This window comes from Zosterops lateralis, assembly GCF_965231275.1.
Source record: "Zosterops lateralis genome assembly, chromosome: W".
NCBI classification, from domain to species: domain Eukaryota; kingdom Metazoa; phylum Chordata; class Aves; order Passeriformes; family Zosteropidae; genus Zosterops; species Zosterops lateralis.
Window position 1 is genome coordinate 16,201,693 of NC_139801.1, and position 15,893 is coordinate 16,217,585.

A 15,893-nucleotide genomic window follows, 5' to 3' on the forward strand; every position below is an offset into this window, starting at 1 on the left:
AAAGGCAGTTATGGCCAAGGCTAACCTTGCGGCTCAAACTGTGACCAAGAAGCCAGTGAACATGCGCAGAAGGACAGGGTAAAAAGGGTAAAAAGTTCAAAGGAGAGGAAGACTTGTATTACTTCATCATGAGGACCACCCACAACCACCAGAGGGCATTGCACAGGTGCAAAAGACTGATAATCTCATTTTAATACAAAGCGAGAATAGGCAGGGTTAGGTGATAAATGTGTATAGACAACTTAATGCATATGTAACATTTTAGAGAATAAGTAGAGAAAGGTAACTCTTTAGAGTTGCGCATGCTTTTGAGAAAAATCCCACATCCCGCCCAGCGCCGACAAAAATACATGCCTACTCTTCAACTAACTCTTAATAGTTGTAGAATCTTTTTCTGCAAATCAATTGGTGTCCACTGTGTAAGGAAGACCACTCAATGCGAGTGACGCCCCACAGAACTTCAGAGACCGCAGAGAGAAAGTGGGTAGCCTGTCTGACAACGATCACCTCAGAGGAAAGGGAGGTGAGCTGTGGGGAACTATGGGGCAGAGGGTTTCTGCCCAGGAAAGAGACGTATTTGAACTTATGACAAAGCTGCTAGACATGCATGGCAATTCTTTGCCTGTGCATGATTTGAAAGCTATGCTCAAATGGACAGCATCTAATCTCCTAGAAGTTACCTCGTCCACAATTTTTGTAGCAGATTTATGGGACGATGTGGGAGTGAAACTATGGAATCCCACAACAAAAGGAGATAAGGCATCTGCACAATTACTTCCCTCTTGGAGGGTGATTTTTGAGGGTTTAAAAGCCCAAGAAAAATTCCATGCTAAAGATAAAGGGGGTGTCGCTTGCCCTCCCTCTGCAGCAGATCCTCAGAGCTCTTTACAATCTGAAGAGACTGCATCTCTCCCATTACAGCCTTTGGGCCTCACAGCTCTCCCGCTTGCAACTAAGATGGAAAAGGACTCCTTAAAATCCATAGGGGCATTCACTGCTGGCTACTGCCCAGATGACAGCGAAGATGATGAAGGGGATCCCTTTCACCCTGGACCTGCCAACCCTGAAAAAGAACCAGACCTTTATCTCCCCAATCATGATCCCAATGACACCTGGGTTCGCCTGAAACAGCAAGCACTAAGGGAGGGGGATTTGGACATTGCCAAAAGAATTGTTGCACCGGTCATATATTTGGGACCACAAAAACGAACTGCCCATTGGGAACAGGTATCTTTCCGAGAACTTAAAGAGCTCAGGTGGGCAGTCATAGAGCACAGTATCAGTTCACAGTATTTTACGAGCTTGCTAGATTCTGTGTTTGCTGCCCACAGAATCAAATAATCACAGAATCACAGAATGTGTAGGTTGGAAGAGACCTTCAAATCCCACTGACCAGGCTCGAGACTGCCCAAGGGAAGCCCTTGAGAGAGTTCAGAGCGCAGCTCACCAAGCTTTTCTTAAGATTCCTGAAGCAAAAACGCCTCAAAAAGTGTTCACAACCGTCATCCAGGGACCTCAAGAGCCCTATATGCAGTTCATTGACCGCCTTAAGCAAGTGCTTGAACACCAAATTGATAACCCAGAGGCTCATGTAATTTTGCTCTTAAAACTTGCTGTTGCAAATGCAAACACAGACTGCAAGAAACTCAAGTCTTTACCTAACCAAGACCCAATCCTGATTGAAATGATTGAAGCATGTAACCATATCAGCACATTAGAACATCAATATGAAGCCATGGCTGCAGCTTTTACAGCCATTAGAGGTCCCTTTAGGACTTCAGAAGTTTGTTTTGGCTGTAGTAAACCTGGACACTTAAAAAGAGACTGCCCTGCTTTAAAAGAAGAAAAACCCAAATCCACAGTCGTGTGCTCATGATGCCGTAGGGGCCTATATTTTTCTATTCGATGTTGCTCTAAGTATGATTCTAAAGGTCATCAGACCCAGGGAAACCAGAACCGGAACTTGGGATGGCACCGCACACAGACACAAATCCCTCAGCTGCTGCAGATGCTGCTGCCGCAGATGCCAACTCCACAGATGCCCAACAGAGTTCACCTCAAGTCTATGCCCAGTAAGTTCAGGCAGTGCCAGACTGGACCTGGCAACCTCCATTACAGTAACATTGCTCAATTCTTCCATTCACTTGCTCTCTACAGGAATTTTGGAACCACCTAGGCTCCAGAAAAGCGCTCTCCTTTTAGGAAGATCTTCAACTGCCCTTTCAGGACTTTTGGTACTCCCCAGAGTCATAGACTCAGACTCTAATGATGAAATTAAGATCATGGCATGGACCCCTTTTCCACCCTGTACTGTTGTGTTGGTTTAGCACAGATGGTAGGGAGAAAATGGTGTTTTCCCTTTGAAATTGACAACCAAAATATCCAATTAGGTATAGGTATACACCTCTGGGTCACACAGTCTTAAAAGCTAAAAGGAAGCCTGGGATCTCTCTCTTCCTTCTGCCCTCACAGGAGGTAAGGCAGTCTCGGCTTTCTCCTTTGGGGGAGGCTGGGAAGGCCTGGCCTGCCCAGGCCCGGGCTTTCATGGGAGGCCTGCCTGGCCCAGTGACTCCCAGGCCAGGGGAGGGGATGATGTGCCCCAATCATGGCCAGGATTGGTCTGGTTCTTTTTCAGCTTGGGAAACTGCTAATGGGAGGAGACCACATGGAAGCAGGTTTCCCCTGGGCAGCTGTTTATGTGAGAGTTCCAACCCACAAGAAAACTGTTCTAGCTTGTCAGTGGGGGAAATTCCATGGTAAACTAAGAAACTCCTCTCCTAAAGAATTGATGAAAGACTATATTTAAATGGTGAAACTGACTGAAAATCACAAGTTTTCTCTCTGTGTTGTTTGTAGAAAAGTGAACACTTGTGGGGGGAGAAGAAGCATTTTGAAAGTTTCATTTTTTTCCTTTTTTTTTTTTAATCTTTTCCCTTACTGTGTGTTAATAAACTATCTGTGTACCTTAAGTTAGAGCCTGTTTTACCTTTTTCTCCAAAAATCCTATCTCCCAATTGGCAAACAAAATTTTGGCGAATGTGAAACCACCACAACTGTCCGCCAGGGAACCCATATTGCACAATTGATTCCTTTTCCACATGATTTGCCATCCCCCGTAAAAGAATGCAACACAAGGGTGGGAGGATTTGGCTCTATGGGAACCCCCCAAATATTATGGGTGCAAGAAATTTCTGACAAATGTCCCACTTGCAAATGTACCCTGCCTGTTGTTACAGGGACAACAGATAACAATCACTGGTATTTTAGATACTGGAACCAATATGATGGTTATTTCTCAAGCCAATTGGTCCCACACCTGGGCCCCTGCAGAGGTGCCCCAGGCCCCCACTGGAATTGGGGGAAGCAGTCGCAGTTATCAAAGTTGCCATCTAATTCAGGCAATGGGAACCAGAAAGCCTCATAGCTTCTGTAAAGCTGTTTGTTTTGCCTGTGCCTATGGTGTTGTGGGGAGGAGATGTACTTTCTCAGTGAGGTTTCAAAATTCAGTCTGATTTTTGATTGGGGCCATTGTGGTATGCGACAACCTGAAATTAACCTGGAAAACTGATACACCTGTCTGGGTGGATCAATGGCCCCTGCTGCTAGTTAAATTGTGCACACTCACTGAACTTGTCCAAAGAACAACTTCAAAAGGGGCATATACTCCCCTCTACCAGTCCCTGGAATTTGCCTGTGTTTGTAATTAAAAAACAAACTGGCAAGTGGTGTTTGCTCCACGACCTCCAAAAAATTAATTCTGTGATTGAGGACATGGGGACCCTTCAGCCAGGTCTCCCATCTCCCACCATGATCCCCTGAAGTTGGCATTTGACAGTCATTGACCTAAAAGACTGGGTTTTTGACATACCTTTGCATCCTGATGATGGTCCTAAATTTGCCTTTTCTGTTCCAAGCACTAATATGCAAGTTCCCTTGCAAAGATACCACTGAGTAGTCCTACCCCAAGGAATTAAAAACTCTCCTACTATTTGTCAGTGGTTTGTTGCAAGGGTCCTCAGTCCCATTAGCCAAAAAATGACTGATGTCCTTTTGTATCACTACATAGATGACATTTTGATTGCAGCAGAAAAATGAGAGGTTATGGAGGAAGCCCTAGCCCTTGTCATCACTGCTGTAATCCAAGCAGGACTCTGCATTGCTCATGAAAAAATCCAGTGTCAACCCCCTTGGAAATACCTTGGCTGGCACATTAGGACCCAGTCTAATTTTCCTCAGCCTTTGCAAATTCAAAGAGATATTCATACCTTTCATGATGCCCAAAACCTTTTGGGGACCATTAATTGGATTCCTTCCTTATTAGGAATTTCAAATGCAGCTCTGAGCACTTTAGTGGATCTGTTAAAGGGAGAACCAGATCTCGTATCACCTTGGAAGCTTACACTAGAAGCTTGTTAAGCACTGCAACAGGTAGTTGATGCTATCTCGAATCAGCAAGTGGCCAGATGGGCCCCTGAGCTACCCTTTTCTTTAATAATCCTGAACCCAGCAAAAAACCCCTATGCTTTAATTTACCAATAAGACCCTAAGATGCCAGACCCTCTGTTGATCATAGAGTGGATATTTTTGCCACATCAGATGTCTAAAACTATAAGTACCCAGCATGAGATTATTGTTTTGTTCATTGTAAAAGCTAGACAAAGGTTAACCACACTTCCAGGTGTGGATTTCTGTTCAATCTGTTTACCTGTTACTACTGTTTATTTGCAGTGGCTATTGAAAACAATCTGAAGCATTTCAAATAGCCCCAACTGACTTTTCTGGACAACTTTCTATTCTTCCCCCAAAGCACAAGCTCGTGACAGCCGGTTTTAATCTCCTGAAGCAGCCCAAAAGAAGCGAGATTCCATTGCAAGCTTTAACTGTCGTTACAGATGGATCTGGCCACACCCACAAGTCAGTGATGCTTTGGTGGAATACAGATCTCAACCAATGGGATTCAGATGTAACTACTGTTTCAGGTTCTCCTCAGATTGCTGAATTGGCAGCTGTTGTACAAGCCTTTCAGTGATTTGCTACTCCTTTCTGTTGGAACCCTGGAGACTGAAAATTTCAGGCTTTCTGTGCTAAAAGGTGCTGACCCTCAAGCAAGCACCACATTTGACTTGAGACCTTGGAACAGGCTTCCGAGATTGAGTGATAGCACTGGGGTTGTGGGTGTGTAGTTTGAATAGTATTGTGTGATCTCACAGGGTGAAAAACTTAGATTTAAGATTTTAATATATAGTAATACATGCATTTTTTGTGTGTTTCTTTCTAAATTATACTGCCAGCCCCTATAATGAGAAAAGATTTGGCCTTGATGTTTCAGGTACAGGAATTTATGCCAACACTTTTGCCTGGTGTAATCATACCTTGCCTCAACCAGTTATACCTGGAAGTGGTGCCATTGAATTATTAGACAACATATTTTTAATATGTGGAAATAGAGCTTGGAAAGGAATACCAGGAAGAGCTGTAGGAGGACCTTGTACTTTTGGAAGACTAACCATGTTTCACTCTTTTCGAGAAAACTTACCATCTTTACACAAATTAGTGTGAGCAAAGCGTAGCACACGTGTATAACCCAGATTGTAATGATAATATTGAAGCTTGGAACCATGGAGCTCGAGTATTTGCCTCAATTATTCCATCTATTGGCACAGTACACGCACTAAAACCTTGGAATAGCCTTGGCTGTTGGCTTGCAAAACAAACTAATGCTACTAGCTCTGCTTTTACAGGCTTATTAACAGATGTAGATAGTGTGAGACATGCTACACTACAGAATAGAGCTGCAATTTATTTTTTTGCTTTTTGTGCCTGGGCACAGTTGTGATGATTTTGAAGTCTTATGCTATATGAACGTATCTGAAAACTCTCAGTCTATCCACGCTAGCATATAGGCCCTTCAAGACAGTGTTACCAAATTAAGGGTCATAGATGATAGCGACTGGGTTGGACATACTTGGAGGATGGGGAATTAAGGGTCATAGATGATAGCGACTGGGTTGAACATATACTTGGAGGATGGGGAATTACTGGCTGGCTAAAGCATTTAGTTAAAACAGGAATTTATGTGTTAGCTATACTGTCGCTTATGATGATTTGCTTGCCATGTGTTTTGCAATGCGTTCAGAGACTAATTGATAAGTCCACAAAAAAAGATTTTAATCGTGGAAAAAGAAGGGGGAGATGAAGAAATGCCGCTAGAGAGTAGGACTGAGGGTACTGCTCACCTCATTACAGAAGTGGACATGTTAGCATTAGTAGGCCGTAAGCCTTGGCAGGCAGTGTGCCTGTGGCAGATACTTCCTGAAGAGGGAAGCATAAGATAATGGTATGCTGAGTATGCTTAGCTTATGTAAGTCTGTACATGCCTGTACGGGTCTGTGTTTGCCTATAGTTAAGCAATGCTATTAAGAAACATAAGATATGATTGCTATAGTTATTGTTGCTTAATCAAGCAGCTATTTTTAGTTACAGCTGAAAAGGTATATATACTAAAGCTTTGTGATCAATAAACCGACTTTTTGCATCCAAGCAATCAGTCCCGTCTCTTTGATCACCATCAAGAATACAGCTAGAAAGCAGGACTCAGAGTGCTGCTGGACTCGTGTCAGATTTGGACATTCTGAACTTGGTAGGCCAAAAGCCATGGAAGATTCAAACAGAGAGTTGAGGGAGGTAAGAAAAGAATGTTGTGTTTTGTTTTTAGGTAACCATGTAAAACTGCACCTGCAAAGATTGTAGTTAAACATATTGATAAGAAATGCGAACAATGTGGTTATTGCTTGGCAGTAGAATATTCTGTTCAAAGATGTTCAAAGCTGTTCAAAGCTGAAAGGCTATATAAGCTGAGCCCTGTAAGTCAATAAATCGACTTCTTGCATCCAAGCGACTGCATCTCTTCAATTGCCTGACAAGTGTGCTCATCAGCTACCATATCACTTTGGTTTAAGTGTTTACAGTGTTGTTGTCTTCAGAATGAGTGCCTGTCCTGGTTTAGGAATGGTATTCCCCAATTAAGTACTCCCACTAAAAAGACCATGACCTGCAGTTGGCTCCCCTCCGCCCTCCAATGGGAGGCAAAAAAGATCACGGGTTGAGATAAAAACAATTTACTGGAAACAGCAATGAGATTAGAAAACAACAATTACAGCAACAATATAAATAACAAAAGTGTACAAAAGGGAGGGTGATTCACATGCAAAAATGCTCACCATGGATCCTGGGCAACAATGAAAAAATGGCATGTGGGTTTCCCCCTCCTGCCACACCAGTTTTCTCCACTGGAATCCCTACCCTTCTCAGAAGCCAGAGTTTGCCCTACCTCCACCCCTGGCAATGATGTGAGGTGGTATAAAATAACCTCCTAGCTGCACCCACACAGGTCCAGGCTCCACCCCCTCATGGCTACTACAAAAATATTAACTCAGTCCTGGCTGGAACCAGAACAGTCCCTCTACACCCCTTTATCAGCAGAGGAGAGAAGCCAGTAGAGGCTCAAGGAATTAGAACTGTTAACTGCCTTTTTCTCTACATATATCAACAAAAGTATCAGACTTAGACTGTACTGAAAGTAATGTTACATATGAACAGTTTCTGTAAACAGCTCAATGTGCTAAAGCAGCCAAAAAAAGCCAACAAAAATGGGTATTCTCAGAAAACAAAGCAATAGTAAGATGAGGCATCACATATCAGCACAAGATACAGATGTACGAACATCTTGAATATTGTGCTGAATTCTGGCCTGTGCACCTCAAAAAACAGAGTGAGGTCAGGCAAGATAGGGAGAAAGGCAACTAAAATTTATCAAAGAGCCTCAACCCCTAAGCCCTACCACCACTTCCTCAGCTTTATGGGACATAAGAAAAGTAATACTTTCTGCCATACAGATCACAGCTGCATTCCTTCACCTCATGCTGGATGTTTGCTATATTTACTTATGTCAGCCTCATCTAGCTCCAAGTGATGGGAAAGTCCATATTGGCAATATTTTAAAAAATTAATGAGCATGCTTCAAACCATTAGGTGTAGAGATGTGCAGGTGCTCTCAAAGTTGAAGAGTGACATTCCTCACTCCAGACACTTCAACCACATTAACCTGTAGTAAGCGGATTTACAAAATTCAGCAGCTGAAGCAAAGCCCTAGGTTACACAGGCAGCAGGCTAACAATGAAGGACAAGTTTTATTTCTGCTTGCTGATACAACTGAGGAAATGTTTTCTCTCCAAATATCACTGTTAAGACCAGCATGTTCCAAGAGTAAGCACCAAAAACTCCACCATGGTAAGGGAAAGCAGAAATCAGAGAACTAGTATCATAAGAAGTTTTGGGTCAATCTTTAGGGTTGTATATTGCGAAATACTCGAAATGGGTGTGTATTATAAGCAACTAATGCCCAAAGCTGTTTTCTAACTATAAGTTGAAGCTTGTCACCTAGTCCTAATCATATCAGATGTATGAAAAAACCAGTTTAATATCCATCTGAGCAGAGGGACAGGTGAGCATAGCTTAGCAATATAACAGCTTAAGATAGTGTCCTGGGTTGCAGTGTAGGATGTACACAAAGTATTTATTCTATCACCATCTTCATGAACTGTTGAAACCAGGTGGGCTAGTGTTTTCCCAAGCCCCCTGCCTTTTCTGCTAATGGCCTTTGGGGTGTCTTCTGCTAATGGCCCATTAAAGCCTGGCCCATGACTCACAGGTAACTCCCTCCAGGGGTTATCTCTGTTAATGGGCCATCAAGGACCCACTTCACACTTCTCATGCTATTGTGAGATGCTCTGCCCAGGGGGAGGAGCCAAACATTCTCACCTGGATATAAGCTGGTGTGTGGAACAGTGCAGGGGTACTTACCCACTGGATTCCCAGAGGACCAGAGCTCCCAGACCTTTCTACAGGATCACTGCTTCAGGAAGAGCACTTCACCTGGACTGCTTCCACCATCCTGCTCAGGTTGTATTCTGACTCTGTCAGTGATCCTTTGTGTTATTGCATTTATTTTATTTTATTTTTACCTTTTTACCTTTCTTATTAATTATATCTCTGACTTGGAGCCTCTCATTCGTTTTGCTTTCAAACCACAACAGATAGTATTTAAGCCTATTTTTCCTTTTTAAAAATCTGAACTAGAACGTGTATTTGGTAAAGATGGATTGGATAAGCTTTACCTCAAGCTCTAAGGTTCAGATTCCCAACCCTTCATGACTTCATGCAGCTAAGATACACCATTTCTCTTGGGCCTTTTTAACCTTCAAGTAGCATGCTCCAGGAGGAACATCAGTTGTTATAATTTGCTGACTCCTACAATTCCTAGTCTTCTGTTATGTTAGCTCTAGTTCAGCACTTTGCAGTGTATGTTACAATCATATTTTAAGGGTCAAGAATCCACTGAATCCCCCTTGTTAGATCTTTGCTTTGACAGAGGCTCTTTTCAAATGAATTTTGTGAAGCCAAGTTAGGTGAAAGGTGAGTTAAAGAGTCAGACAATCCTTTTCAAATCACTGTATTCCCCCAAGTGTCCTGAGATCCTTACATGGATTTACAAATAAATACAGATTTCAAGTTGAGGAACCAATGTCTAATAAATATGAGAACAAGAATAATTCTCATATGATAAAAATCTAGAGGCAATTATTTTAACCTTATTTGGATAATAAATCAGATTAAAATGTTAGAACAGGAAGTACCTTACTCGGAACCCTAAAACGCCTCAGGGAAACCAGGCTTTGCCCTGGAAAGATCTACCATAGAGTTTTCCCTGCCTAGGCTGAAAGAAAAGACTTCCCCCATGCTGCTCTGCAGCACTATTGCCAATCTACCTTAGATTGCTTCCCCCATTGGCCAGTTGACCCTGCCCACCCCAATTGTTCATCCCTCATTCCCCCTATAGGTTTACTGTCCTTTGCCTTGCCCTTTGTACCGCCCCTGTGCCCTCAGACCATTGGCTCCTGACCCTTAACCACTGAGCACCACATGGTCTGGGTCTTTTGTCCCTGATCCCTTCAGCATGGTGATCATAATAAACCCTCGCTGAAATTCATCATACAGGAAGCCCTTCCTGTCTTTCCTCCGCTGAGCTATCTGTGGCGTGTGTGTGTGCATGGACTTGAAATGACTGTTCTCGTGGCCTTACTCTGAGCGGTTTCTGAAGGAGATGCTTCGAAGAAGGTTGCAGCATTTCCACCATCCCACCACGCTGCAACACCTTAGTTCAGGGTTTTTTCACTACATCACTTACTACTCCAGCTGCACAGGTGAACTGCTACTTAAAATGAGTTTTATCAGTTCTTTATTGGCAGTGTCTTGTAATGAGAATGAAGTTCAGGTGGTGTTTAAAAAGAAAAAAAAAAGGACAGGTCAGCCTCAAATGCCTCTAATACTTAGTGATCCTTTAGGTCTTTTTGTCAGGAAGAAAGCTACCTGGCTAACTGCTCAAGATATCACACTGCAGGACAGGAGACACGCAAATACTGTAAGGCAGACAGCAGGCAGGATTATGAACAAAATTACTCCTACTGGGAACAAATACCCATAAATATTCTTTTCCACTAGTGGTATCTTGGAAGAGTTTGAAAACCCGAACTATAGGATAACAATGACCGGGGAAGGGCAGAAAATTTGAAATAAGTTGGTTTAGGAGCATGAAACCCTGTGAACAGGACAGAATTCTCCACATTGTTAGTCCATCATCAGGACACCTCAGAATCAGCACTTCAGACAACTCGATAAGTCTGGTTCCCACCCAGTTAAGGACCTAAAGCTCCCAAAGTCTTGAATTCTGTTCCAAAACTTTCCAAACACAGGCCTTAGTCTTCGAGAGAGATCACAGGCCTTTGAGGTCACTGTTGTACATCACAAATTCACAGTTACCTGACATTTTGGGTAGGGTTCCACCTCTCGGAAGGCAGCTCTCCACTTTGTGGGTCATCTACAGGTGGGTGAAGAATTGAAATACATACATCTCCATTCTGCAAGACAGAAACAAAAGTTGAGAAGAGCCTGGCTTGAGGCAGAGATTTGATGACACAACCAGGCCACCAGACCCAAATGGACCAAAGGGATATTCCATACCATATGGCATGAACTCAGATATAAAAGCTAAAGGAAGGAGGAAGAAGGGGGACATTTGTTATTTGCAATGTTTACCTTCCAGAGCAATCACTACACATGTTGAAGCCCTGCTTCCTGGGAATTGGCTGGACATCACTCACTGATGGGAAGTAGGGAATAAAATCCTTTTTTTGTTTGCCTTTGTTTGTGTGTGCGCAATCTTTTGCTTTAGTAAACTGCCTTATCTCAACCTATGAGTCATTTTCCATCTTATTTTCTCTTCCCTGCCAGCTGGGAAGGGGGAATGATAGAGTGGCTTGGTGGTCACCTGACATCCAGCCCAGGTCAACCCACAAGTCCTTTTTGGTGGCAAAGGCAGTTATAGATATTGCATGTTATCGTAGTTATTAAGTACCAAACTCCTGTGTGAGACATGGACATTGTCAGCTGCACTGCTTATCTCTTTATTTTGCTGAGCTTGGGAACATGGTTATACAAACAATGGCTCTGTGCTTTGCCATGGCATTGATGGCCTTGCTGTGCTGGGGGAGTTATCTCGTGGAGAAGATGAGGAAATACATCTCCCCAGCAAGGATTTGGGAGGGGCAGGTCCTGCCTGACCAACCAGATCTCCTTTTATGACCAGGTGAACCACCTAGTGGATGAGGGGAATGCTGTGTATGTTGTCTACCTGGACTTCAGCAAAGCCTTTGACACTGTCTCTCACAGCATACTCCTAGAGAAGCTGGCAGCCCATGGCTTGAACAGGCACACCCTTTGCTAGGTTAAGAATTGGCTGGATGGCCAGGCCCAGAGAGTGGTAGGGAATGGTGCTGCATCCAGTTGGCAGCCAGTCACTAGTGGTGTTCCCCAGGGATCAGTGTTGGACCCAGTCCTGTTTAATATCTTTACTGATGATCTGGATGAATCAATCAAGTCTACCATTAGCAAATTTGCACATGACACCAGGTGGGGAGGGGGGTCAATCTGCTGGAAGGTAGGAGAGCTCTGCAGAGGCACCTGGACAGGCTGGATAGATGGGCCAAATCCAACAATATGAGGTTTAACAGGACCAAGTGCTGAGTCCTGCTCTTTGGTCACAACAACCCCATGCAGAACTACAGGTTGGGGACAGAGTGGCTGGACAGTGGCAAGGCAGACAGGGACATGGGGGTACTGATTGATATCAGGCTGAACATGAGCCAGCAGTGTGCCCACATGGCCAAGAAGGCCAATGGCATACTGGCCTGTATCAGGAATAGTGTGGCTAGCAGGACTAGGGAAGTTATTATTCCCCTGTACTTGGCACTGGTTAGTGCACACCTTGAATACTGTGTCCAGTTCTGGAACTCTCAATTTCGGAAAGATGTTGAGATGATGGAGCATGCCCACAGAAAGGCAACAAGGCTGGTGGAAGGGTCTAGCACACAAGTCCTATGAGAAGCGACTAAGGGAGCTGGGGTTGTTTAGCCTGGAGAAAAGAAGGCTCAGGGGAGACCTTATCACTCTATACAACTACCTGAAAGGAGGTTGTAGCCAGGTGGGGGTAGGGCTCTACTACCAGGCAACCAGTGACAGGACAAGAGGACACAGTCTTAAGCCATGCCAGGGGAAGTTTAGGCTAGATATAAGAAAAAAATTCTTCACAGAAATAGTGGTTCAGCATTGGAATGGGCTGCCCAGGGAGGTGGTGGTGATGCCTTAGGATTTAGCTTTTATATTTTTCAGATCCTGTACTGCTTTAGTGTATAACTAAAACTCCATAGCTTGTCAGGTACTGTTATCCCCTTTTTTTCAGACAAAATAATTCCTTTCTAGGCCTGAAACTCAAGGATACCTTACTGTCTCAGGCCCCAAAAAGTATAAACACAAATGAGTTGAGGGGAGGAGTAAACTGGGAGTATATGACTTCATTACCTGAAGCTGTAATTGGAGGATTAACCCCGATATGTAAATGGACCAAATTTATATCTGTATGAAAAACTCATGACCATCGTCCATCTGGGTATAGCCTCTTGGAGACTTCTGACTGCCCAAGGTGTACCTATTGAAGGCCTTTAATAATCTTGTCTAGCCTCTGTATCAGGTAGTCACTCCAAGGCATCAAAGGAGTCATCATCCCTGGAGGTGTTTAAGAGAAGACTGGATGTGGCACTTAGTGCCATGGTCTACTTGACAAGGTAGTGTTAGGTCATAGGTTGGACTCAATGATCCCAAAGGTCATTTTCAACCTAGTTGATTCTGTGTGATTCTGTGATTTCCCTCTCCCTACCTTGGATTAATGTGGATGGTTTTATTATGTAGGCTCCTGAGGTCCTTGTTCATTGTTACATGATCTGTTTAATACCACTAAAAAATATTTTTAGCATATTATGGAGTTTGTGGAATCTGGTGTTGTCCTGGTGTAAGAGAAAACAAATTTTGGGTGATGCAACACTGAAATGTACCCTGAAGCACCCCATCCCTGGGTGGCAGGATTTGGGCAGGTTCCCAGGGTGGTTATCTGTTATAATTCTCTGGGGAATGGTTTTCCCCCCTGGACCCCTGGAGTCTGTAACCATGTAGTCTGACCCTTCCTTCCTTTCTTGACCTCATTGGCTGAGATCCAACTATCTTTTCCTGAGCAGTAGACTACATAATGCCCTGTTCTTTCTTGTTCGCCCTCTTTCCTCCTGGATCCCTTCAGGAATAAACGCCTTGGAATAATCCCGGGAAGAGCCTCTTTTGAAATCTTTTGTCTTGTCCTTGATATATTACTCCAAAGCCTCTCAAGGATCTGAGCTAGCCAAGGAACTCCAGGAGGCGGGTGGGGGCAATATATCAGTTGGCACTCAACGTAGGTTTTTACGAAATATTAAAAGCCCACGCAATAGCTGGAGCCCTTATGCAGGGGTCTCAAAAGCTTTTGAGCGGGTCAACTACCCTATCACCTACTCAGCCGTTTTTTGCACGGTTGCAGGTGACTGGGGGGGGGCAGGAGCTTGCTCCACGCCAGAAGCAAGTCGGCCCAGGACAAGGACTCTTAACATTCCATCAATGACAAGCCACGGTCCACAGGACAAGGTAAGACTCCCTCACGTTGCGGCTACGCCGGGAATAGCCCCTAGCTAGGTGGAGAGTCTGCCAGTGGGATCATGGAAAGCATGGCTGTCGGGAGCGCTAGGACCTGGCAGACGCCGCTTTGCATAAATTGCGGGTTTTTTGCTGGCTGGAGCTCCGCGTGGCGAGGCCACCCCGGCCAGCAGAGCCTGCGTTTAGGGGATTTTTACAGCACGGATCTGGTCCCAGAAGCCAGGCTATAGCGGCTCGACCCCCTCCGTGCCCCTGGAGCAGCGGTGCCATGGTTTCCTCTGCTTGTCCCTGCTTCTTGGCAGAGAGCGGGGATTGGGAAAGTCGTGCTGTGTTTTTTTGCGTCAGGAGGTAGATATTGGACAAATAGCTCTTAAAACATAAAAAAGTATGGGCGGACAGCTATCTGTTCATCAAAAGAGTATATTAAAACAGCTTAAAAATATTTTAATTAATGTTAAAATCCCTAAAAATCTACTTACACATTTTGCCTGCTGGCTGTTGGATGAAATCCCAGATTCTGCTTTGCAAGATTTGTATTCCATTTTATTTTGGGATAAAATTGGACAATTATTAACTTTAAAGTTGAAAATGATGATAAAAAGGTTCTCTATTTATTCCAATATTCTTACAAGCTTGCAAGCAGCTGTTAGAAGCAGAGAACAGCAGGCAGCCACAGATAAATTCTCCAAATAATCCTTCCTTCTTTCCTGATTCCTCTGTTCCCAAACTGGAGGGGCTTAGCGAGCCGCCCTGACAGAAACAGGACTCTGGGACAGACCATACCAGCCCAGGACTCCTGGGTCTCCCATAGGACCACGTGGTGGAAGGCAATGGCAGACACCATGTGCTTCCTCCCTCTTCCCACAATCCCTTCTCATCCCTAATGCCCGCCCCTACCCCATATCCCCTACCCAATCCATTTGTGTCTTTGGCTGTCCCACCCCATCCTTCCTCCCAGTGCCTCCCCCTCCCTCCAAGCTACCACGGGGAAGGGGGTGGGTCCTCAGCAGCCTCCAGCCCCGGTGGGGATGAGGGTGGGCGGCTCCCAGCCTGCAGCCCCGGCGGGGGAGGGGAAGATTCCCTCACGGCAAGGGGACACGAGCAGCCTCCCCTGGGGGGGGGGGGGGGGTGAGTGGGGAGACTGCTTCTTGCCAGACCCTAGGGGATGGGAGAGGAAATACCTCCTGCCTCCCTGGGCACTGGAAGAGCAGCAGAAATTTTAGAAACTTAGAAAAATGCTGATGAAAGCATACCCTCTGTGGCACCTGTTGTTTATCTTGGTAGGAGAAATGTCAGGAGAACTTATCAGCTGTTATCCTACCAAGATAAAAAGAAGATTTGCAAAATACAGAGAGAATTTGGAAGATTCAGTGAAATTTTTAAAGGCATGATGAGGGCAAATTTAGTTCAAATGAGATGGTTCTCAGTGACATCAAAGATTATTCAGATGCCTGTTATCTCCCTCAGAGTATGATCTGTGGGAAAGCAGATGGAAAAGGGGGTTGTCAACACTATTACAGGAGATTCACAAACTCCTGGCGAAGCAAAAGACAGTGATGGTAATGATATCACACCTGATCATCTGTGTGGTGAAGGTGATTTGCACTATCCAGAAAAGCAAACTCGACTATTATCCAAGTCAATTTTAGATAAGATCTGTAATGTTGCAGAAAAAACGTTTTATCAGTTACCAACAATTGAAGTTAAGGGTAGCTATGTTAACATAAAACAGTTTCCTTCAAAGAATTTCTTGCAGTTTGTGG

At 44.3% G+C, this 15,893-nt stretch overlaps 1 protein-coding gene across 1 annotated transcript in view; it reads right to left on the reverse strand.

Moving 5' to 3' along the window:
• Nucleotides 1-15,893, reverse strand: part of LOC310922318 (ubiquitin-conjugating enzyme E2 R2) — a 177,489-nt gene that overhangs the window by 7,640 nt on the left and 153,956 nt on the right. The window contains exon 3 of the mRNA XM_083882785.1: nucleotides 10,879-10,976. Within this exon, the coding sequence (XP_083738911.1) occupies nucleotides 10,879-10,976 (98 nt within the window). The remainder of the gene's footprint in view (nucleotides 1-10,878; nucleotides 10,977-15,893) is intronic.